This window comes from Phascolarctos cinereus, unplaced genomic scaffold (assembly GCF_003287225.1).
Source record: "Phascolarctos cinereus isolate Bilbo 61053 unplaced genomic scaffold, phaCin_HiC Scaffold_726;HRSCAF=1367, whole genome shotgun sequence".
Lineage (NCBI taxonomy): Eukaryota > Metazoa > Chordata > Mammalia > Diprotodontia > Phascolarctidae > Phascolarctos > Phascolarctos cinereus.
Window position 1 is genome coordinate 422095158 of NW_027556098.1, and position 23053 is coordinate 422118210.

Here is a 23053-nt window from a genome sequence, read left to right on the forward strand (position 1 = left end):
CAGGGTCACACAGCTAGTAAGTGTCAAATGTTTAGTCTGAGGCCGGACTTGAACTCAGGTCCTCCTGACTTCAGGGCCCGTGCTCTATCCACTGCGCCACCTAGCTGCCCTTCTAGCAAGATTTCTGAGAAGATATCACGTTACTGTCTTGGAGATGTTGGAGGGATGTGGACCAGATAATAACGCCATGAGACTGGATGGCAGGACTCAAAGATTCATTAATGGTTCAGTTTTACTTCGATGAAGGATCTCCAGTGGAAGTGTCCCTGATCGCCATACTCAGCTCTGGGCTGCTTAATCTTTTTGGTTTTGTTTTTTAACCAAAAGCTTGGATAAAAGTAAAAATGGCCAGCTTATCAAATCTGCAAATAACACAAAGGAGAAGCATAGCTAACAGACTGGGCGATGGTCAGCATCCAAAAAAGATCTTGAGAGCACTGGGCTGAATCTGACCAGATGAAATTAAATAGGGCTCCCTATGAAATCATATCGCTGGGTACCAACGATCAATTTTACAGTGACAGCTTCCTAGGGTCCTCCCTTGCCCATGCTACCCAGAGGGCAAGCCCATTCCTCTACATGCACAATCGACCCCATCCCCTTCCTTCCCGTCTCCTCCAGCAGGCTGTCCCCTCCTCCATCGCTCATCTTCAGTCTCTTCTTGTCAGCTGGCTCCTTCCCTAGAGGGCGGGTCTCCCAGTCCACTGGATCTTCACCACCCGTTAGGATGTTAGCTACTTGAAGATAAGTATTCTTGCTTTCTCTTTCTATCTTCAGCACCGAACATAGCACCTGGCACGTGGATCAAGGGAGGGTTTTTTTGAGGATTGAAGATAAAGAGTGAGAATGCCAGAGGGGGCAGCTTGCGGGAAGAGATGGGGACGAAGTGGGTCGACTGTGCCTGCAGAGGAAGGGGTTGCCCTCCTGACACCAGGATGCGGACGGCCTAGGGAGCTCGGCTGAGAGCTGACTCTTCCGGGAAGATCAGAGCAATCAGAAGACTGCTCCATTCCAGAGGGAAGGACCAGAAGTAAATGGGGCTGGGAGTGGGTTGAAAAAAGGCAGCTTTAGCTTTGATTCTTCTTCCTCACGAGGTCCCTAAGTACAATGGGCTGCTTGGGGTGGAGATCCCCAAGCACAGCATGGAGAACCCCTGGTCGTTAAAGTCCTCTGGCTCCTCCAGGTGCTGCGACTTCCCAGGACCTCCCTTTTCCCACCAGCAGCTGCCTCAGCTTCTGCGCCTGCGAAATGGGGTCAATAGAAGAGTGGCAGAGGTTCGAGTTCTAGAAGAGAACCTTCTGCGTGCGGTGGGAGCCCATTGGCCGGGTTGCGGCCGGCACAGCCAATCAGGGCACGCTATGGGTCCCCGGGCAGCTGGGGGCCGAAGGACCTCATCTCCTCGTTGGGCACAAAGGCGGTTGGTGCGGCAGTGCGGGTTCGGGGCTATCAGGTGAGGGCGGGGCTCGCGATCATTTGGGGCAGATCTTCCAGTTGGGGGAGGGACCAACTATCAGTTGGCGCAGGGCTGCCAGTTACAGGTGGCTCTTTGTGGCCTCTTCCCCAGGCCCCCCAGCCCTTCGGTTTAAGGACCAAGATAATGGACAGGCCATCAACCCCGCCCTTCGATCCACGCTTTCCGAATCAGAACCAGACGCGCAACTGTTACCAGAACTTCTTGGGTTCGTGGGGGAGGGGAGTGACCCCCAACAGTGAGGGGTGGAGGCAGAGGAAAGCCGGGTTGACCCCAAAGCTGGAGGGGATGGGGGATTGGGGTGCCTGGGGCCCCCCAGCTGGAGGAAGCAGGGAAGTGCTGGGCTGGCCCCCCACCTGAGGTACGCTACAGGGGAGTGCCGGCTTGACCTCCTGGCCCCCCCTTCTCCCAGATTTTCACCGCTGTACCAGGACCATGAGGAGGAAGGGGAAGGACACGTTCCCCTGCGACTACTACCGCAAGGTCTTCCACGCCCTGTGCCCTCTTAGCTGGGTGAGCTGCGGGGATGGGAGGGGGCAGGGGAGGTGGGGGGGTCGGGCTCTGGATGGCTGCTTCCTTCCCCACAGGTGCAGCGCTGGAACGAGCAGATCCACGAGGGAACCTTCCCTGGAAAGATCTGATGGCTCCTCTCCCTGCTCTGGCTGCACTGCTCAACCCCTGGCCTGTAACCCCCTCTCAGGACCTCTGGAATAAAGTGACACTGTACAACCTCCACAAGTCACTGTCCTCTTTTCCAGGCCTAGCAAGGGAGAAGAGAAAGGGTGTGTGGGTCGAGGGGGTGGGGGGAGTGTCTCCCCTGAATTCCCGAGGCAGGGCTCGGCTTGGGCTCTGCCCAGCAGCAAGGCAGGAGGCCCGAGCTTGGACCACCTCACCCCAGGGAAGGCAGAGCCCCGCCCCCCCAGGCAGAGAAGGCTAGAAGCCACATCCACAAGCCTGAAGACCTCCCTGCTTCCCCTCCCAGCCCCCACAACCTCGAAAGGCCTGGCTTGTGTCCAGTCAGTGTGGAAGTGAGGAGTGAAAGCCTTGCAGCCCCCAAGCCCAAAGAAATCCTGGGAGAACACAGACTTAACAAGAAGGACTTTTATCAAAAAAAAAAAGTTGCAAACTGCCCGTCACCCAGTGTCCCCAATCCCTGGGGTGGGGGTGGTGAGGCTCAGGGCCCCAGACTGTGCTGGCCCCCCCCTTCCCCTCACTCCCCAGGAGGCACCAGAACTATAGCACCATGAGAAAGATGAGGTGGGGTGGCCTCCCTGAGAGCCAGAGGGGTATGTATGTGGAGGGGGGGGGAAGAGTGCCATCCGCAAAAGACCCCCCCTCCCCCCTCCATTCCCCCCCATTTCGTTATGGCTTTCCTCCCTGGAGAAGGGGGGGCGGTGTGCCACTGAGGTGGGAGGTAAAGTCAAGAACCATCCTGAGGCTTGGGGGGAGGGGATCCTTGCCTATCCCTCCCTGCTGGGTTTGGGAATGTGGGCACCCACACACACATCCTAGGCTCTATCTTCCCGCCACTGAGGCAGATAGCTCCCCTCTGCCCCCTGGCCCGTGGTGGGAGCTCCTAGGGTCAGGGGGTGGCCCCTTGCTAAGATTATCCCTGCTAGGTCAAAAGGGTGGGCCTGGCCACCTGCACCCTTCCCTCCTGCCCACCACAGAGCCTCCAGGGCTGGGCCTGGGGCCTGCTTGCTGCAAGGACAGGAAAGGCCCCCCAGAAAACCGGACCCTTGCCCCTGGGGAAGGGCTTTCTTGCTAGGGTTAGTCCTGTTCAATTGAAGGAGCTGGCTCCTAGTGAAAGGTATAGGGATCCAAAAGGTGCCCCAGGCCGCTGAAGAGTGGCCCTGGAGGGGTCTAAGGGGCCATTCCTGGCCAGGAGGAGGCAGCACCTGGAAATCGATGCCCCGCCCCCAATTCCCTGGGGAACCCGGCACGAGCTCCCTGGAAACTAGCTGGGAGGGAAAGGAAAAGGAAGCCCTGGAAGCCTGGCCCCCCCAGGTCCCCTCTCCCTCAGGCCCAAGGGAGAAATAGAGAGGCTCTGGCTCCCTGCTAAGTGTGGCCCTGGCAGGATCACAGGGACACCTCCCCACAGGGACCCTCCAACCCAGGAGAGGAGGGGCCTGAAAAGAAATCCATGGCTCTGCTGCAGCCTCACCAACTGTGGAGGGCTGAAGAAAGGAGACACCCCCTGAGGCAAAAACCAAGCCTCCCTGCTAAGGCAGGCTGACCTCTGGAGGTCAGAAGAGGTGGCTCCCTGCTAGGTAGATGCTGAAGGAGGTCCGATACCCCCTAACTCCTGCCTCCCAAGAATTCGAGCCTGTCGGAGGTGGAGCAATGGGAGCAGAAGAGGTGCCCCCAAACTCGCCCTCAGTGCCCCCCGTTAATATCTAGGGCGATGGAGCCATGGCTGACCACGAGGCGCAGACGTTTAGGTGGAGAGAAGGGGCCAAAGGCCAGGGTCCGCTTGGGAGGCTCGGGGCCCATAGGCCTAAGGCTGGCAGGGGCGGTAGGGACCGGGCCGGCACCACTCAGGTCCACTCGAACCACACGGGGTAGGCCATATTGCCGGGCCCAATGCCAGTCCTGCAGTGGGGCAGGCCGAGCTGGGGCTGAGGCAGGGGCTGGGTTCAAGGCCACAGCGACCTCCCCCTGAAGGCGGCACCGTGGACCACAGCCTCCCCACTGGTGCAGGGAGACCCGGGGGACCCGAGGGTGCGGGGCTGACCGGGCTGACCGACGGCGGGGGGGACGGCGGCGGCGACGGCGGCGGCGGGGAGGGTGGGGCCGCGGCAGCCACTGTACCCACAAGGCAGAGGCATCCAAATGAGTACCGAAAGGCTGCAGGTGAAGGGGCTGGCAGAGCGCTGTGGGAAGAAAACAAAGTGGGCTGGTGGGGGCAGCCGGGGACGCCCAGGCGGCGAAGAGGGGGCCCCAGGAGAACATGGCCGAGGAGCCAAAGGGCTGGAGGAAGGAAACTGGGCAGGGGATGGGGAGAACGGAGGCTCACCACACAGGAGGTCCAGACGGCGCAAGGTGTGCAGATGCGAACAGCGCTGAGCCCCCAGAGGCCCAAGACCCTGTCGCATCCCTCGGGCCTCCCAGTAACGCTGAAGACGCCTCTCAGTCTCTCGGAGGTCATACTTCTCACAAGTCCTGGGAGTGGCGGCTGCCGCATCCCGGGGCCGCAGGCGAAAGGCGCCTTCTCCCTTCCTGAGGGTAAGGGAAAGAAGCCAGGATGCTGGGGGCAGGGCAGGTAAGAAGAGGCCCTGCCGTGGCTCAGGGTGGCTGAGCCCTCCCCCCCACCCCAGAAGGGTCCCCACCCCCACGGCTCAGTGCAGGCCAGGCCGGGCTCACCTCTCACATGTGCAGCACTCACAAAGCTCATTTCGATCCCCAAAAAAGCCATCCCCATAGAAGCAGGTCACTTCGTCCCCGGGCTCAATGTCTCGGAGCACCTTCACGCAGGCTGCATTCCCGTCTGCGGGCACAAACTGGGGGCCCCTCCTCCTCAGCTCTCATCCCCTGGAGAGCACCCCAGGCAGGGGGGCAGAGGGGACAGATCCAGAGGCGGCCCTCCCTCGTGGCAAAGGCCTTGTTCTCAGTTCTCCTGCCCTGTCCCCCCGCTAGGCCTTAGACCTTCGGGTTGAGAAGCTGCAGAATCGGGAGCTCCATCCTGCTCCCTGGGAAGAGCCTCGAGCCACCCCTCTCATGCCCCCCACATCACTCCTCCAGCCTACCTTGCAATTGGGTCTGCAGTCTGAGGCCGACGGGGAAACAGAAAAGAAGAAATGAAAGTGAGTGAGGCTGTGCCCCCCCCTCCTGGGCCCCTCCCGTGCCAGCCTGCAGCCAGCCCTCACCATGGTTGATGAAGGCTGCGGGGCCCAGCCACAGCTGGGCGCTGCGTTTCCGTGTGGAGTACATAATGCTGAAATCATTCTCGCCGGCCCGGAGCAAGCCCTCGTCGGCCTCCCGCAACTCGGCGATGCACCCCACCAGCAGCTCCAGCTTCTCATTCTTCTTCCTGGGCCCAAGGGCACGGGCAGCCTGCAGCCATGTCCCTCCTATCCTCCCATCCCCCTCCAGTCATGGCTGGCCCACCCCAGGGAGTGGGGCTCCCCCTTACCAGGAGCGTGTAGACACGACCTTGGCCCCGTTGGTTTCCAGGGAGTATCGGGTACAGGGAAGGATGGCAAATCCGCTTTCAGGCAGGAAGGCTCGAAGGTATCGGTAGATCTGGGGACGGGGGGAGTTGGGGAGTAAGCAGGGGCCACCAGGGGCCTGGGGGGGGGAGGGAAGGGTTGGAGCGCTCCTGGAAATGCCTCGGTGGGGGGAGGGGGAGGAAGGGCAGATATCAAGGAGCCCATTGACGCAGAGGGGAAGGCACACTTCTGTGGGGAGCTGGGGAGGGTCTCCCCCTCACATGGGTCTTGAGGGCAGCCTCCTGCTGCGGGCCACGGCTCTGGAAGTAGTGGGCCATCCAGCCGCCCAGGGTCAGGGCCCGGTAGGCCGCCTCCAAGTCCCGCTGCCTCCGGAAAGTCTCCAGCGCCGAGCGCAGGTGGTGCTGCCGACGCAGAGGGGGCACCGGGCTGGCAGGCACAGGACAGAAAGGGATCTCAGAGGCCAGGAAGCGGTTTCCTTTTGGCCTGTGTCAGCCAGGACAATGCTGCTCACACGAGACACAGCTGGCATTTCTGCGGTGCCTCCCAACAGCCTCAGCAGGCGATCCGCATTTTACACAGGAGAAAACTGAGGCTGAGAAGGGTTAGTGCCTCCTGGCCCAGGCTTACATAGCTAAGAAGCATCTGAAGCAGGAACTGAACTCAGGTCTTCCTGACTCCAGGCCCAGCATTCTACCCACTGGCCCACCCCGCCGCACAACTGAAAATGGAAGCCCTCCACCCACAGGGAACTCACTACCTCAGGGATGGGGGGGGGCGCCCAGCCCCTTCTTCCCAAGTCTAGGGAGCTGGGACACTAGGAGGCACTGAGAGGCTCCTGGGGCAGGGGATCTGCCAGGGGTCTCACCCCAGAGCCTCAGTCTCCTCATCTGTACAAGAGGACTAACGGTCCCCCTACGTCCAACCAGCAGCTATAAGTGAGCCCCGCACCCACGGAGACGAGGTGGCAGGGGCCCCTCACCTGACGTTCATCTTGTGCGTGCGGAAGCCCAGGTAGGGGTCGAGGACCAGGCTGGTGGCAAGGTCATCATTCTCACACAGCTCCCTGGCTGTCACCCTCTCCGGCCCCATGGTGCAGCCTGGACCATGCTGCTGCTCCCCGGCCCTGCGGGAGGACAGGGCCGCGCCCAGGCCCGGGCTCAGGCCGGGAGGGGGCACCTGCCGCCGTCGCCCCCCCCCAGGCTAGCCTCTGAGGGGGCGGGGCTTCAGAGAGGACAAAGGGGAGGGGTGGGAAGAGAGAGAAGGGGGAGCGCAGGGGGGTGGGGGGACCAAAGGGGAGGGGAGAGACCCCCAACCCCCACCACCTGGAGAGGAAGGAAAAGAAGGAAGGGCTGAGAAGAGGAACAAAGCCCGGGGGTCAGGGCCAGCAAACTGCGGCCCGGGGGCGGGGGACCCATCAGGCCTGGGGTGGGGGGCCTTGGGAACACCCGGGACAGGGCTGCAGAACCCAGGCAGAGAGGGGACTGGAGGGGAGCCAAAAGCAGGCAGACGGGGGCGCGCAGAACTCGGGCAGAGGGAGGACAGAACACACGTGTGCGTTTGCGTGTGTGTGTATGTGTGTATACACGCGCGAGCAACTGAACGGTGGTGGAGGGAAATAGGAGGGGGAAGGACAGACCGCAGGCAAAGAACACAGAACATGGGGGGGGCACAGAACACAGGCGGGGTGTGTGTGTGTGCATAGAACACGCGGGAGGGGAAGGGTGTGCACAGAACACAGGCGGGGGGAGCACAGAACACGGGGGGAGGGGTGTGCACAGAACAGTGGGGGGAGCACCCAATTCGGGGGGAGGGGTGTGCACAGAACACGGGCGGAGGGAGACCGAACGTGGGCGGGCGGGGGCTTGTGGAACGCCGCGGGAGGGGGAGAAATGGAAGGCAGGAGGGGATGGGGGAGGGGCCCCAGCCGACGGGGGGGGACGAAGGTCGGAGGTCAGGCCCCGCCCTCCCCGGTCTCTCACCTCCCCCTCCCCCTCCTCCTCTTCCGGCTCCCGCCGCCGCAGCCGCCGCTGCCACCGCCACCGCCTCCAGCTCCTGCTCCCGCCGCCCCGGCCCCGCGACTCCCGCCCCGGCCCGCCCCGCGCCGGCCCACTCCGCCCTGCTTCGCCGCCGCAGCGCCGCCTCCCATTGGTCCATGTGGCTGTCACTCTACCGTCGCCATGGTGTCTGTGCGGCGCCGTCATACGCCCGCCCTCCGACTCCCTCAACGGCCGCCTACGTTGCCAGGGAGACTAGGCCCCGCCTCCCAGGGTTCGAATGCTTCCATTGGCTTACGTGCCTTGTTCTTCAGCTCTGTGCCGCGGAGGCCCGAGGGTTGGGAGACGAGTCCTTCTAGGCTCGCAATCGATTGGCTCTCTGTTAAACGACCTTCATACTATTGGCCTCTATCCCCGTCCGTCAGCGCATCCCCCGGGATACCAGAGGATTTGGGTGAGAGAAGGTGGAACCTCCCGGGCCTCAGAGTTCCAAAGCAATTGGCTTGCCGATAGACGTAGCCTCACACCATTGGTCCACGAGCCTTGTCCTTCAGCTCCAGGAGAATAGAGAGCGTTGTGCATTGGGAGCTGGCGCGCCCATTCCCAGAACCTCTGCGTCTCCCGCCATTGGACGTCAGCATCTGTCATTCATGTCCTAGCTGAAGGCGGCTCAGGAATGGAAGACTGGCCCTCCCGGGGCTCCGGCCGCTGCATTCTACCATTGGCCAGCGCGGCCGCCCATCGGGGCTTGCCGGCCCTCCCGACTGCGCGCGCGTCTCCCCCTCGCCAGTGCCTGGGCTTGAGGATCGCCATGGCAACCAAAACTTTACTGAGAGCCGCACCCGCTCCTGGAGCCGGTCGGGAGGAGGGCGCTCTTGGGAGCTGCTCCCAGGCCTCGGTTAACGAGGCCTCAGGCGCATTGCTGAGCAAGCCCTGCAGCTTTAACCCCTAACGGAGCTGACCGTTGAGGGCTCTGGACAGTCCCGACAAGACTGACCACTGAGGGCTCCAGGGACGGTCCTGACAAGACTGACCACGGAGGACTCCAGCGATGTGACCACTGAGGGCTCTGGACAGTCTCGACAAGACTGACCGCTGAGGCTCCGGACGGTCCTGACATGACTGACTGATGCGGTTTGGGGGTTCAGGGGTCCTGGGACCCCAAAATCACAACATGTCATGACATGACTGCTGAGGGCTCTAAGTAAGATTCAAGTGAGACTGAACCCTTAGGAGCCCATGGTGATCACAGTTGAGGCCAGCCACTGAGGAATTTGAGGGTGATCACGGTAAAAAGCGACCATGAAGGACTCAGGATAGTCACAGTGGGTTTAGCCTGGAGGATTGGCAGGTGGTCAGAGGGAGCTCAGATGCTCAGAACTGGAGGGTGAGAAGCAGAAGACTGGCCATTGAAGGCTCATGGTTCAGAGCAGAATCACCACCAAGGACTCAACTGCGGAGTTCCAGAACTTCTAGGGACTTGACCAGCTAGTACAACCTCAACTTAATCAGAATCTCCACTAAAATGTGCCTTGAAGACTTCTAGGGAGGGAGAAATCAACATCTCAATACACCCTGTTCTACTTTAGATAGAGCTTTTTTTTTCCTTTTGTGAGGCAATTGAGGTTAAGTGACTTGCCCAGAGTCACACAGCTGGTGAGTGTTAACTGTCTGAGGTTGGATTTGAGCTGAGGTCCTTCTGACTCCAGGTCCAGTGTTCTATCCACTGCGCCACCTAGCTGCCCCTTAGAGCTCCTCTTGAGGAAGTGTTGGTGATCGCAAGCCTCAATTGTCCTCTTTGCTCGTTCTCTTTGTTCCACTTTCTGACCTCTGGGTCCAAACATCCCTTTGCCACATGACAGCCTTTGAAGAGAGCTGTCATATAAGCCTGGGCCTTCTCTTCTTTAACCTAAACATCTCTCATTCCTTCAACTAGTATTTATCTAGCATAGATTTGAGGGTTATTAAAAATGAGTCTGGCCACTGAGAAGTCCAGTACTACCTACAAGACCAGCACTCAGTACCTATTAACTTACAGTGTTTGACCCCCGAATGGGGTACTGAGGGCAATAGGAGACTGTGCCGAGGGCCTTCAGGTGCCAGACCAGGAGGGCAATAGGGCAGATCTTCCCAAATCTCCTTCCTTCCTTCTGTACCTTCTTTGTCTCCTTCCCTCCTTCCTATTCTTCCTTCTTTGTTTACCTCCCTTCCCTCTCCCTGCCTTTCTTACTTCCTCTCCCTTCCCTTTCCTTCCTTCCCTCCTTCCTTCTTCCTTTCCTTTCCTTTCTCTTCCTTCCTCCCTTCCTTCTCATTAAACACTGAGTGATCAGAGCTGAGTGGAAGACAGAGTTAAACAGACTTCGTCTTGTAAAAAAAGAAAGGAGGCCAGAAATCATGTCCCTAAGGTCCCTGACCAGCTCTAACAAAGGATTGCTAAGCATATGGTATTTAAAAGAGGGAGGGACTTTAAAGTGAGGAAGGGTGTGAGACCCAGGAAGACTCCTTGGGGGAGGGGGCTATTTGAACAGAGTCTTGAAGGATTGGAACAGGTGGGGTTGGGAGAAAAGCCTTCTAGGCTGGGAAATGCTAGGACAAAGTATTTTCTGATTCTCCCCATTACCCCCCCCACACACTTTTCCTTTATGTCTCCCTCCATCACTTCTTTTACTCTGTCTCTATCTCACTCTCCCTAACAGCTCCCAGGTCATTTCCACTTGGCTCCCAGATGGGTGTTCCTGAATGGGTGCTCCTGGATTTCCCATTAAGCCCTCACACTCAGTTTTGGGGTCTGTTTATATGTCTCTCTCTTATCCTGACCTCTCCCTGTCTCTGGGTCTACTTCTGTATACTTTGTCTACAATTCCTCTGCTTTCATGTTTCATGTTTCATTCCTCACTTTCCTTTGAGACCCACTTCTCCATGTCATCAAATAAGGAAACATATTAAAAACCTATCTATTAAAACTGAAAATATTAAGAAATAATATTTCTCCAGCCTAAAGGCTTTCCCTCCTCACCAGTGTTTTGCTTCTGACCACCACTTCCCTTAATCTTCCCTCCCTTCTATCAGCCTCCTCCTCTTTTCTTTCCCCTTTCTCCTCCTACTTCCCCATAAAGTAAGATAGATTTCTTTTTTCATAGGCAGTTGTGGTTAAGTGACTTGCCCAGGGTCACACAGCTAGTAAATGTCAAGTGACTGTTCTGAGGTCGGATTTGACCTCGGGGCCAGTCTATCCGCTGCACCACCTAGCTGCCCCATAAATTTCCTTAACCAACTGAATGTGTGTGTTACTCCCTCTTTGAGCCAAATTCCATGAGAGTAAGGTTCAAACAATGCTCTCCCTTCTTCCCTTCCACTGTAATAAGTCTTTGTGCCTCTTCATGTGATGTAATTTACCCTATTCTGCCTCCCCCTCTCCTCTTCTCCCAGTACAATCCTTTTTTTCACCCCTTAATTAATTATATCATCACATCAAAGTCAACTTATATCCACACCCTCTATGTATACCCCTTCTAAATGCTGTAATAGAGGTAAGTGAAATGAACACTTACAAAAATATAAATTGCCCAGATTAACAGAAAGAGGAAATAAAATACTTAAATAATCCCATTTCAGGAAAGAGGAAATAAAATACTTAAATAATCCCATTTCAGGAAAAAAAACCTTTCCAGACTTTCCCTTTAGGAAAATCACGTTAACAAGCATTTATTAAATTCCAACTATGTGCCAGGCACTTTGCTAAGTGCTGAAGATGTAAAAAAAGGCAGAAACAGACCCTGCCCTCAAGGAGCCCACAATCTGAATACAAACAAGATATATACAGGAGAAAATGGCCATAATCACAGAGGAAAGGCCAAGAGTCAGGAGAACTGAGGGGCTTCTTACAAAAGGTGGGTTTTCAGTTGGGACCGGAAAGAAGACAGGGAAGCCAAAAGGTAGAGATTAGGAGGGAGATTAGGAGATTAGGAGGCAGAGAAATTAGGAGGGAGTTCTTGACATGGCAGGCAGCCAGTGGAAATGAATGGAGTCTGATTGAAAAAGGCAAGAGAGGGGGGATGGAGGGGAAAGGACCTATTTGTACAAAACTTTTTGTGGTAGCTAAGAATTGGAAATCAAGGGGATGTCTATCAACTGGGGAATGGCTGAACAAGCTGTGGCATATGATTATGATGGAATATTATTGTGCTCTAAGAAATGATGAGCAGGCTGATTTCAGAAAAACTTGGAAAGACTTACATGAACTGATGCTGAGTGAAATGAACAGAACCAGGAGAATGCTATACACAGTAACAGCAATATCATCTGATGAACTGTGAATGACTCCGCTCTTCTCAGCGATGCAATGATCCAAGACAATCCCAAAGGATTCATGATGAAACATATTATCCATCTCCACAGAAAAAACTGACAGATGAAACATTTGATTTCTTTCTTTCTGTCGTTCTTTCTTTGAGTCTCGTACAAAATAACTAATACGGAGGGGGGAGGGAGGGAAGGATAAAATTTGGAACTCAAAACCTTTTTTTAAAGTTTAAAAACTGTCTTCATTTGTGACTGAGGAGAAATATGTTTAAAAAGCAAAATGCATGAAGTCTGAATGAAGGGAGCCAATGAGATCACCAAGGGAGATGTGGAAGGGAGAAGAAAAGAGCACCCAGGACTTCAGGGGTTAGAATACAGATTTTCAGTTCCTTAGGGGCAGGAAATTGGTTGGCTTTTTGTTATACCTCATGCTTAGCACATTCTCTGGCACACAGCAAGCACTTAATAACACGCTCATTGATTGCTCTTCCCTTCAGATTGTAAGCTCCTTGGGGACAGGAACTGTCTTTTGCCTCTTTTTGTATCCCCAGTGCTTAATACAGTGTCTGACACACAGAAGGCCCTTAATATTTATTGAGTAGACTGTGCTATAAGATGAGCAAGCTGATTTCAGAAAAACCTGGAAAGACTTACAGGAACTGATGCAAAGTGAAGTGAGCAGAACCAGGAGAACACTGTACACAGCCACAGCCATATTGTCCAATGATCACTCGTGAATGACTCAGCTATTCTCAGCAATACAATGATCCCAGAGAATTCCAAAGGATTCATGATGAAAAAGTGCTGCCCACCTCCAGAGAAAGAACTGATGTGGTCTGAATTCAGACTGAAGCGTACTCTTTTTCACTTTTTTTGGTCCCTTTTTTCCCCTTTGGGTCTGTGCCTTCTTTCACAGTGTGACTAATATGGTGATTTGTTTTGCATAATTGAACATGTATAAGCTATACCAAATTGTTTACTGTGTCAGCGAGGGGAGGGGACAAGCGTAGATGTCGGAAGTGATCATCATTGAAGATCAACTGAGCCCCAATGAGGGCCAAAAACCTGAACTGATCTTTTCTTCCCGAGTGAGCTGAGACTGCCCCTTCCTGTGTCGACAGCTGAAGCTGACCAAGAGCATTCTTCCGTTCGTGACCACTCGGGCGCCTTTCACCCAGACACTATCTCGACGGTGATAAAGGAAAACGCAGACGTCCTGGATCTGACCTTTGCCTATCATTTAAATTTCCTTTCTCGTGCTCTGATTAAACATATATGGAGACCATAAATCTGAGTAACACAGACATCCTGAGTCAGGGTTTAAATGTCCTGCCAAAATTGCTTGATTCAGTCAGAGTTCAAGCTCCGGCTCCATGTAACATGTTACATGCTGCTAACTTAAGGGAATGAAACAATATGGATTTACTTATCACCGAGCTGGTTGTCTCTTTAACCAACGTTCAGGTCGACAGAAGTCATGACCAAAAGAGCAGCAAAAGCAAGGGACAGAAACGAAGCAGAGACTGGGAGGGGAAAAAGAGCAAAGGCCACAAACGGAAACGTGGCTGAATCAAAGAACCGAGATGAGGTCATTCTAGGAGCAGAGAACGCCGATTCGGAATTTGCTACCTAAGTCCCTCCTTGGGACCAAAACTGAACAGTGCCATATGGGGAAAGATTGGACTGCCTCATAGCATCCAATTAAGAGGCCGCTCAAGAAGCACAAGTCCATTCGGAAAGACAAGAGCCCCGTGAGGGAACCTATTGACCACCTTCCTCCAGGGGAGACAGAAGGTAGTTCAGTGTTCTGCAGACAACTGGCAGCAAGAACTAGATGGAGAGATTTGGAGGTGTTTTCTATTGTAGGAAAGGTCCATGATGTAGAAATGATTTCTGATAGAAATTTCAGATGATCCAAAGGAATTGCTTATGTAGTTGATGTTAGCTCAGTGCCACTAGCAATAGGATTAACTAGCCAGTGGATCTTCAGAGCTCCTATCATTGTACAGGCCCCACAGGCAGAAAAGAAGAGAGCAGCAGCCGCAGGCAGAAAAGAAGAGAGCAGCAGCCGCAGGCAGAAAAGAAGAGAGCAGCAGCCATTGGAAATAATCTCCAGAAAGGAAGTGCCAGACCTGAGGGGCTTTATATAGGATCATTCTACCTCAATGTAACTGAAGCTATGCTTAGTGGAATCTTTGAGCCTTTTGGCAGGATGGAAGTATCCACCTGATGAGATAGTGTCAAGCTAAGGGATGTGTATTTATTACTTTTTCAGATTCAGCATGGAATAACTGAATGGATCTGAATCAGCACACAGGCCTGTGAGTGCTGGTCATGTTACTGAATGTACTGATGCTCCCAGGGCCAGGCCATCTTTAGATAGTTATGAGCTGGAATGGACTAGAATTAACAGGAACAAGCAGTCATCTCCAACCAATGACAGGATCTGCAGAAGGGACGGGCGTAGAGATTATTCCTCCAGCAGCGGGACAGACTTGCAGCGTTCGGAGCTACAGCACACAGAGAAACCAGACTCTGCCAACAGAGAGAGGCTACAACTCTAGCTGCAGGCGCTTCTGTGCAGGGAGGGAGGGAGAAATCTGAGACTCAAAATTTAAATAAATGAATGTTAAACATTGTCTTTACACGTAATTGAGGGGAAATAAAATATTATTAAAATGTATTGAGTAGAAGAAAAAACGTTAATAGTAATACTGTACCTCGTGCTCAGGGCTAGTTCTGCCAGAAAGTTTATTTTATCATTAATCTATATCCCAGTCATATGTAGCTTGCAGGGAGAAGGGGAGAGACAGAGAGAGAAGAAGAAGAGAGGAGGGCGGGAGAGAAGCAGAAAGAGAGAGAGGAAGAAGAAGAAGAAGAAGAAGAAGAAGAAGAAGAAGAAGGGAGGAGGGAGGGAGAGAGAGAAAGAGAGAAATGTTTCGACTGACAGAGACTCTCATGCTCTCTGCCATGACCTTCTGTCCTGACATACATTCAAGTAACTCTTTAGGTATCTTGAACAAGGAAAAGATCTGTTAAAATATAGTTGGAGGTCACATTCCATCCTATTCTCTTGGACCACACCCCGGGAGGAATATATGGGGCTCCTTCCAGAGATCTATATCAATCCAAACTTCATAGGAGTCACAAAGGCCACTTTCCATTGCAGAGTGCACTTCCCTGGAGGTATCTGAGAGCCAAAGTCTCCCAGGACGGGAAATGTCGCCCTCAATCCATTTCCTTCAGAAGGGCCTTCGCTTTTGTTCCTCTTCCACTATAGACTTTCCTTTTTCCTCCTTCCTTCCATCTTGTGGGACTCTCTGAGCCCTGGCTCCCTGCGGTTGACTCAGCCTCCCTGGCCATCCTTTCCAGCATGGGCTACCCTTCTCTCCCCTGGATTACCCTTGTGTCCACAGCAGATTGGCAAGTACCCTGGTCTTTTCTCAATCTTCGTTCTCCTGGCGCCGTCTGCAGCCTTTGACACTGCCCATCACTGGATCGCTAGATCCCTCTCCTCTCTCTTTTGGATGCTCCTTTCTTTCTGGGTCTCCTGCCGACATCTGCTCTGTGTCTGGTTCCTTTGCTGGATCTTCGTGTAGGTTATGTCCTCCCACCCCCACCCCCCACTCCCAGGTTCCCTGCAGGGCTCTGTCTTGTCTGTCTGCAGATCTCAGCTTCTACAAAAAGCCTGCTTTCCTAGTGCTTTCACTTGGAGACCACTCCCACATTATCTGGCCTGTGTCTTGTCTGCAGTGGCTGTTCACCTGAGTCTCCTCCATTAGCAAAGAGCTTACTGAGAGCCGGAGTGGGTTTGGTTTGGGGTTTGGTTTTGGTTTTGCCTTTCTTTGTCTCTATCCTCAACACTTTGCAAACTGGACAGCACCCAGCAGATGCCTAAATGTTTATTGATTTGATCTGATATATATTCCAATGGGGAAAACAATGTGCAAATAAATGGACATCGATACAAGATACATATAGAGGAGATACAAGGTAATCTTAGAAGAAGCAGCTGGGGCTGCAGAGGAAGCCTCCTGTAGGAAAAAAAAAGTCATCTATCTGTGCTCAAGTGTGTGAATGTGTGTGTCTGTGTGTATATATGTGTGTATTGTGTATCCGTGTATGATTGTGTGTCTATGTATATGTGTGTGAGTGTGTCTGTGTATATATGTATGAGTGTGTGTGTGTATATGTATGTGTGTAAATGTGTGTCTGTGTGTATATGCATGTGTGTGAGTGTGTATGTGTGCATGTCCGTATGTATGTGTATGTGTATGTGTGTCTGTGTGTATATGTATCTGTGTGTATATATGTGTGTATTGTGTATCTGTGTGTGTGCCTGTGTATATGTGTATGAGTGTATCTGTGTGTATATGTATGTGTGTATGTGTCTTCCCGTCTCTCTCCCCATCTATGACTAGATCTTGTCCCCTCTCTCCTTCCCACCTTCCTGCTAGGTGTGGTGTGTGTGTGTGTGTGTGTGTGTGTGTGTGTGTGTGTGTTTGTGTCTTCCCGTCTCACTCCTGTCTGACCAGGCCTTCTCCTGTCTCCCCACAGAGCCTCCTTCCCACCTTCCTGCCAGAAGCCCCGCCCCTACCCCACCCCCCCAGCTCAGTATCTGTTTCCCTCCCCATCTGTCTCTCTTCATGCCTGTTCTCTCAGGCTTGGGACTTTGGCTCCATGCCTCCAGCTCAGCTTCCCCACCTGCCCAGAGGCCTCTTTCCTGACCGGCGGCCCACTAACTCCCCCTCACACTCAGCGGACCCAAATGTGACTTATCCTTTCGGCTCTCAAGGACAGAGAGCTCCTAGGTCTGGTGCCTGCGACTCATGTGGACCCAGTTCTAGGATTATAGATCTCGAGTTAGAAAGGGTCTCAGAGACTGTCTGGTCCACCCCCTCATTTTACTGCCCAGGGAGGTGAAGGGAATTACTTACCCAGGCTAAACAGTAAGTATAATAGCAGTCTTGGAAGTGGGATGGCTGATTCTCCTACACCAGGGCCCTCCCAGGGAGGGATTCTGGTCTGAAACAAAGCCTGCTTCAGCCCCGACTGTCCACATCACAGGACCAGCCCCCAGCAAACTCCTGGGAGCCAGAAGGGATCTGAGGTCAAGGAGAAACTGAGGCTCAGAGCAGAGATGCCGCTTCCGCGAGGTCCCAGGGCCAGGAAGTGGCAGAGCCCCTGGATTCAGCCCCAGGCCTCTGACCCTCAGTACATCTAGAGGCCACCTCCCCTAGTGGGGTCTCTGTTCCCATCCCTTCCTCTATAGCCCTTCTATGTGCCTGGGCCCAGGCCCCTCACTGTTCCCAGGGCTGTGTTCCCATCCCCAGCTGTCCTTGTTCTCAACCTTCTCTGACCCATTCATTCCTCATGACCCACACCATCTATCCCCATCCAGTTCCTTCCCTAGGCCATCTGTCAGCTTCTCTGTCCTCATTCCTCTCTCTGTCCATGTCCTCATTCTCCTTTCCTTGTTCCCTCCCTCTTTATCCCTCCCTCCCTCCCTCTCTCCATCACTGGTTATATCCATTTCTCCATTCATCTTCCCTCCTTCCCTTCCCTCCCCCTCCCTCTCTCCCTCATTTTATATCCATTTCTCCATTTGTTCTCTCCCCTTCCATTCTCCCTCCCCCTCCCCCTTCCCCCTCCCCTCCCTCCCCCCTCCTTCTCTCTATCACTGGTTATATCCATTTCTCCATCTTTCCTCCTTCCCCTCCCTCCCTCTTTCCATCTCTGGTTATATCCATTTCTCCATTCATCTTCCCTTCTCCCTCCCTCTCTCCTCTCCTCCCTCCCCTGCTTCCATCCCTTTTCTTTTGTCCCTGTCTCCATCTCTGACTGCCTCCCTGTCCAGAACCCTCTTTATGTCTTTCCTCCCCCAGCCCTCTCAGCATGGAGTAGGAGAAAACATTTCAGCACGCAGAGCTCCGGTGGCACCATATATAAAATGACGGATCCCCCACCACCCAAGTTGTTGTGAGGTTTTAGAAAAGTGAACACCTGTATCCCCAGTTCTATTCGATCCTTGCCAGTCCCACCCACCTAAGCTTGCTCCCAGAAGACTGCACCTTGGGGTAGATTGGGACAGGTGCAGAAATAGATGTGCCTTCTTTAAGAGGCCTTGGGGCTGGAGTGAGAAAGTGCTGGGCAAATAGGATTTGAAGGAAGTTGTTGGGAAAGAAGGAAGTGTCTCCACCAGCTGGGAAGGATTTGAGGATGGAGATGTCAGCCCCGAGGTCTCTCTCCCAACCACACCCTGAGAGGGGAACTCCAGCTGGGGGAAGGAGGGAGGGCTGGAGAGGGCCTGATCGCCTGGGGCTCCCCTTCTCTCACCAGAGCCCAGGAATCACTGCCAGGGAGAGGAGGTGAGCTGGAGAGCCCCCTGGCTCTGGTATCCCTGAGGAATACTGGGAAACTGGACCCTGGTGAGGCTTGGGGAATGGGACGTTGGAGTCGGTCCCTGAGGGGCGACAGCTGGTAGGTGAACGTGCTGGAGCAGTTGTGGGGGTCCCTAAGGAACCCTGGAAGAAAGATGCCTGGGCCCCTCAAAGAAACAGAACTTTAGAGCTGGGAGGGCTTCAGAGGCACCCTGCCACAACTGAGCAAGACCTGCCTTCCCAAGGGGCCTCTGCCTTTGCTGGAAACCATCCAGGGAAGAAGCCCCCCCTTGTCTCTCAAAGGGAGCAACCTCATTAGGAGGGCTTTAACTGGTTAGGAAGGATTTCCTTTGATCATGCCTTGATTCTACCAGTCTCAAGATTTAGGGAGTCAGGACCCCACAGTCCTGCAGAGAAGGGGCGCCATAGAAGGAGTGCCAGGTTTGCTGCCCAGCTCTATGTGGCCCTGAGCATATATCTTTCTGTTCAGGTCATAGTTTCCTTTTCTAGAAAGGAAAGTGGGGGATTAGATGATCTCCAGGCATTTGCCAATTCTAACTGCTATGACCATAGCTATGGATGCCAAGAGAGGAGGGGGGAGGCTGGATCCCAAAGGAGGCTGAAGGCTCTTCAGCTGGGTAGCTCCAGTCCCTTAGGTTTCTCTGCCTCCTGAATGTATTTCTGGACTTTGCCCCCCTCTTCCTTAGCCCCACCCAGTCCAACCCCAGTTGCTCCAACCTTACTGGGAAGTGGGGACTGGTCCCTGGATCTCCACACTTAAAGACACCGGAAGAGAACCACCAGCCCCTTGGGGAAGAACGGGGTTGGGTCCCCTGGACGACTTGGACCACTCAAAGATCAAGGAAGGGCAGTAGGGGGGAAGGGGCCCAAAGATTCTGAGACAGAGGGAAAGGACTAGAGATGGTTGAGAGGTGCTGGGCGAGCAGACTGTGACGATGACGATGGGGGTGGGGGGTGGCGCTGAGGGGGCTGTGACTCTGGATCCTGAAATGGAAGCGGCATGGGGGAGACTGAAGGGGAGGTGGGCAGGGACTCAGCAGTGTCAGTCTGCCCTGGGCTGGCCCAGCCGCCTGTCTAAGCTTCTGGGAAGAGCCTGCCCTGGCTAGGATGACCTGTCTTTGTGCGGAGCACTTTCCGCAAAACTGGAGGGTCACATCTGGGCTAGGACTGAGTAGGACCCCTGACCCTTCTCCCTCCCTGTCCCAAGGAAGGAGGGCAGTGGGGATCTGTCTTCCTCTCCTCCCTGCCCCTCTCTCCATGCCTCCCCCTTCCCCAGTCCCCTGCACCTGGACTACCCTGGGCTGCTCCTGGGCAGACGCTGCTCTCTGCTGGCAGTCGCCCTGATCGGAGCCTCTTTCTCTGCTCGTTCCCCACAGGAGGCCCCCTAGTGATGTGGGGCTATCTGGCCCTCCTCCCGATCTGCCTGGCGGTGGGGGCTATAGCTGGGGTCTGGACAGTGTGAGTCACTGCGAGGGGATGGCTGGGTCGTTGGGGAGGAGGGAGCCTCTGAATGGATAGAGGTTGGAGCCCTAAATCCTAGGTCCCTGAGTGGTGATGGGGCCTGAGATGCCCAGTTCCCCTGGATGGGTCACAATCCTTAGAAGCAGGGATGGCTGGGGTCAAGGTGGAAACTCCTGGGGAGGGAGGGGCCTAGCCCAGAGGTCGAGGCCCTCCTCTCTCCCCCCTCCAGCTTTGCTTTGGCTGTATCCAACAAGTCTGTGAATCTCACAGATGGCTTTCCTTATATCAGGTATGGGGGAGCAGAAAGAGAATGATCTGCTAAGGGGGGTGGAGGGGTGTCCGTGGGGGACAGTCCTTGTGACCCCTCCTCTCTCTTTCCCCACCTCTAGTTACTGTGGGTCTTTCCCTCCTCAGAGCTGTATATTTGGCCAGCTTCTGAATGTTGGGGCTGCCATGGGTAAGTAGGCTGTCTTGCCTTGTCCCTGGCTTCTCCCCTCTCCTACTGGGAGCCAAGGACTTAATCTGCTCCCCACCCCGGGGTTTTTGTGGGCCGGTCCCAGACCCAGTGACCCCAGTGACCCATGGATGCTAGCTCACAGACTGCATCCCTCGAGGGTCCACGGGTCTTGTGTTCCCAAGGCCCTGGGCCCCTGGACCCACACACTCCCCTTCTTTCTCCCCCTAAGTGGCCTGGATCTGCGTCCTCCGATACCTGCAGCTCCGGGAATGGGGGGTCCCTAAGTTGCCCAATCAGCTGTGTCTGGGGACAGGCTTCCTCTGTGCCTTGGGGGCCTCCATCGTGGGCAACTTCCAGGTGAGATACCACAGCTACGGACTTCAGGCCATCCATTTGAACAGTCCCTGGGGTACAAACTTCTGGGACAGGGTCCTAGGCCCAGTGTCCCTCAATGTAGCTCAGGAGGCAGAGTCCCAAAGTGGCTGCGGGGTAGGCGAAGGGAAGTTAAAAGAAACTTGCAGGTCTCTTTCACCAAAAGGGGAAACTGAGGCCAGAGAAGGAAAGGGGCACACTGAAGTATCACAGCAAGCATAACTAAGGGGTGTTTGCAGACCTCAAAGTCCCTGGCCCCTAGCCACCCGGGGCTTTGCAGCCCACCTTGAGAGAGCTGGATGGAAAGTGATGACTCTTAGCCCAATGCCCTCACTTCCCAGAGGACATTGAGGCCACCCCAGGACTGAGCCTCAGATGGGATTGTCAATTCCTTAGTCACCGATTGGGTTCAGCGACGTCATAGATCATGGAATGTCAAAGCTTTCTGAGTCCCTGGCCATCTTCTGGTCCCCCTCCCCTCATTTTCCAAGAGGCCCAGAGAGGCAAGGAGGGAGTTCCCCAGGTCGCTCCCCTAGGAAGGGCCAGAGCCAGGGTCAAACCTAAGTCTGCTTTGGAGTCTCCCCCTTAGTTAACCCCCCCACCCCAGGCAACTCAGGCTTCTCTCTGGCTGGCCATCCCTCCCTCTTCCATGGCCACCCAGAAGCTAGGCCTCTGACCTGCCAGCTCTCTCCCTCCTCTCCTCAGCAAACAAATGAGGTCTCCACACATCGGTTTGGGTCCTTCCTGGCCTTTGTGGCAGGGGTAGCCTACTTCTGGACCCAGCTGATCCTGTTGCATCTGACCAAGCCTCAGGCCCAGCCAGGGGCCCCCTGGATCGAGCCTCTCCGTCTGCTGCTTTGTGGGGCCTGCACAGTTCTCATGGTGACCAGTATCCTAGGCATGACCGAGGGCCTTGGCTGGAGGGTGGGGAGAGGGAGGCCAGACCCTGGCAGCCCTAGCCTGCCAGACAGAGCAACTAAGGCTCAGGGTCCACTGCTATGCCACAGACTCAAAGAGCGATCATGGAGCCTAAGCTAGGTGCTTGTGAGATGACAGGAGGGAGACTCAGTGAAGGGGAAGGCCTGTGACATTCACTGTCACAGTGAGTCCTGGTACCTTCTGGGATGCCACAAGGGGGAAGGAAGCTGGGTCAGGCTTGGGCCAGAGCTGCCCGAACATAAGCCCCAGGCCGCTGATTCCAGATCTCCCCTTTTCCCACCATCCCACACACTGACTCCATCTTGCCAGTCTTTGCAGACCCAGGGGTTACACAGTGAATCTGGAGGAGGGGGCGGCAGCCGGGCACCCTGGCCCAGGCAGGGCAGGCAGGGCAAAGGGCGACAGCCTGACACCCCGGCCCGAGTAGGGAGGGCAGGGTGGGCGGGACAACCAGACACCCTGGCCCAGGCAGGCCGGCCAAGGCAGGGCAGGCAGGGAAGGGACCAGCAGTCGGGCACCCCAGCCCGGACAGGGCGAGCGGAGCAGCCGGACACCCCGGCCCAGGCAGGGCGAGTGGGGTTGACCCCACATCTGCCTGTGATCCTTAACCTAGGAATGCAGTGATGGTGCTACAGCTGTGGTCCCTGCGTTCGGCAGCAGCCGCGTGCGAGTGGTCCATCACCATGCTCCTCTTCGCCCTCTTCGGCCTCCTGGCTGTGGACTTTTCCCACCTGAGCGGCTTTGTCATAGGCCTGCAGAGCAGGCCCGCCTCTGGCCCCCAGGATGCCGCTCACCTGTCCTCTCTCTAGCTCTCCTCTGCACAGTCCCTTGTGATGCCTCACTGGGTTCCAACCCCAGGGGACTGTTGATGCAAGCTCCCCCTGGACTCCAAGCCTGCCGTGGTCTGGGCCCTCCTACCACTGACCTCTGACCCAAGCCTGGGCCAGAGACAACCAGTAGCGGCCAAACATTGGTTCCTTATCCTCTCCTGGCCAGGGGCCTGTGACCTCTGAGCCTGGCCACGGCCAGACCCGAAGGGAGCCTCAGCTGTCTGCTCTGGCCACCAGAGGCTCAGCGCTTGCCCCTCAACCCCCCTCCCAAACTCTCTGGCTCCCCTGGCTCAGGTGGAGGGGGAAGCGTTGGGGTGTCTATCAGGAGGCCCCGGGGAAGGAGCCCTGGCATCCTCAGGGGCCTTCCTAGCCACGCTGCAGGCCCTGGGAGACAACAGTGGTTCGAGTCTGAGGAGCGTGTCAAGAGACAGGAGACAGGAGGCGCGAAAATTGAACTTTTCATTTTGCGAGAGCAAATCCGTACAGAGCGCAGGGGGGAGACAGAGGAGGAGAGACAAGGAGAGAGGGGGGCTGGGGAAACAGGGACGAGGGCCCCCCAGCCCCTGCCCCATTGGCTAATCCACCCACATCCCCTCCCTTCCCCCTCCCCATAGATAAATAAATAAATTAATCATAAATAAAATAGAAATGCCTCCC

The 23053-nt window shown here is 55.2% G+C and overlaps 3 protein-coding genes and 1 pseudogene across 6 annotated transcripts; 3 read left to right on the forward strand and 1 right to left on the reverse strand.

Annotated features, from left to right (window-relative positions):
* The first annotated feature begins 1318 nt into the window (after window positions 1-1318).
* COX6B2 (cytochrome c oxidase subunit 6B2) lies at window positions 1319-2209 on the forward strand. The gene is made up of 4 exons (XM_021003697.2): window positions 1319-1451; window positions 1567-1679; window positions 1884-1984; window positions 2059-2209. The coding sequence occupies exons 2-4, from the start codon at window positions 1598-1600 to the stop codon at window positions 2110-2112; spliced, it is 237 nt and encodes a 78-aa protein (XP_020859356.1). The 5' UTR covers window positions 1319-1451; window positions 1567-1597; the 3' UTR covers window positions 2113-2209.
* A 348-nt stretch (window positions 2210-2557) lies between these two features.
* KMT5C (lysine methyltransferase 5C) lies at window positions 2558-7702 on the reverse strand. Its single transcript, XM_021003695.2, has 9 exons — window positions 7620-7702; window positions 6620-6763; window positions 5901-6066; window positions 5604-5713; window positions 5338-5501; window positions 5218-5237; window positions 4835-4971; window positions 4488-4690; window positions 2558-4344 (listed from the first exon to the last, which is right to left on the reverse strand). Exons 2-9 carry the CDS (start codon window positions 6727-6729, stop codon window positions 3848-3850), a joined length of 1407 nt encoding a protein of 468 aa, XP_020859354.1. The 5' UTR covers window positions 6730-6763; window positions 7620-7702; the 3' UTR covers window positions 2558-3847.
* On the forward strand, window positions 7558-14619 carry LOC110219938 (RNA-binding protein 39 pseudogene; annotated as a pseudogene).
* Window positions 14620-18228: 3609 nt separating this feature from the next.
* Window positions 18229-23053, forward strand: TMEM150B (transmembrane protein 150B). Of its 4 annotated transcripts, none has more exons than XM_021003524.2 (7): window positions 18229-18304; window positions 19714-19795; window positions 20028-20087; window positions 20188-20255; window positions 20485-20612; window positions 21333-21516; window positions 22188-23053. In XM_021003524.2, exons 2-7 carry the CDS (start codon window positions 19728-19730, stop codon window positions 22373-22375), a joined length of 696 nt encoding a protein of 231 aa, XP_020859183.1. In that variant the 5' UTR covers window positions 18229-18304; window positions 19714-19727; the 3' UTR covers window positions 22376-23053. The 4 variants fall into 4 exon arrangements, with proteins under 4 accessions (XP_020859183.1, XP_020859184.1, XP_020859182.1 ...); XM_021003525.2 differs by having other exon boundaries at window positions 18288-18364; XM_021003523.2 differs by lacking the exon at window positions 18229-18304 and adding an exon at window positions 18328-18416.

What these genes read in the sequence shown, in the direction of transcription:
- COX6B2 (XM_021003697.2), top strand. Translation starts at nt 1,598, where the DNA reads ATGGACAGGCCATCAACCCCGCCCTTCGATCCACGCTTTCCGAATCAG. An exon ending in CTGTTACCAGAACTTCTTGG is followed by an intron (nt 1,680 to 1,883) that starts GTTCGTGGGGGA and finishes CCCTTCTCCCAG; the next exon opens with ATTTTCACCGCTGTACCAGG. An exon ending in CCCTGTGCCCTCTTAGCTGG is followed by an intron (nt 1,985 to 2,058) that starts GTGAGCTGCGGG and finishes CCTTCCCCACAG; the next exon opens with GTGCAGCGCTGGAACGAGCA.
- KMT5C (XM_021003695.2), bottom strand. Translation starts at nt 6,729, where the DNA reads ATGGGGCCGGAGAGGGTGACAGCCAGGGAGCTGTGTGAGAATGATGAC. An exon ending in ACGCACAAGATGAACGTCAG is followed by an intron (nt 6,067 to 6,619) that starts GTGAGGGGCCCC and finishes TGTGCCTGCCAG; the next exon opens with CCCGGTGCCCCCTCTGCGTC. An exon ending in GAGTGCTGCACATGTGAGAG is followed by an intron (nt 4,691 to 4,834) that starts GTGAGCCCGGCC and finishes CCTTACCCTCAG; the next exon opens with GAAGGGAGAAGGCGCCTTTC.
- TMEM150B (XM_021003524.2), top strand. Translation starts at nt 19,728, where the DNA reads ATGTGGGGCTATCTGGCCCTCCTCCCGATCTGCCTGGCGGTGGGGGCT. An exon ending in GAATGTTGGGGCTGCCATGG is followed by an intron (nt 20,256 to 20,484) that starts GTAAGTAGGCTG and finishes TCTCCCCCTAAG; the next exon opens with TGGCCTGGATCTGCGTCCTC. An exon ending in CACAGTTCTCATGGTGACCA is followed by an intron (nt 21,517 to 22,187) that starts GTATCCTAGGCA and finishes CTAGGAATGCAG; the next exon opens with TGATGGTGCTACAGCTGTGG.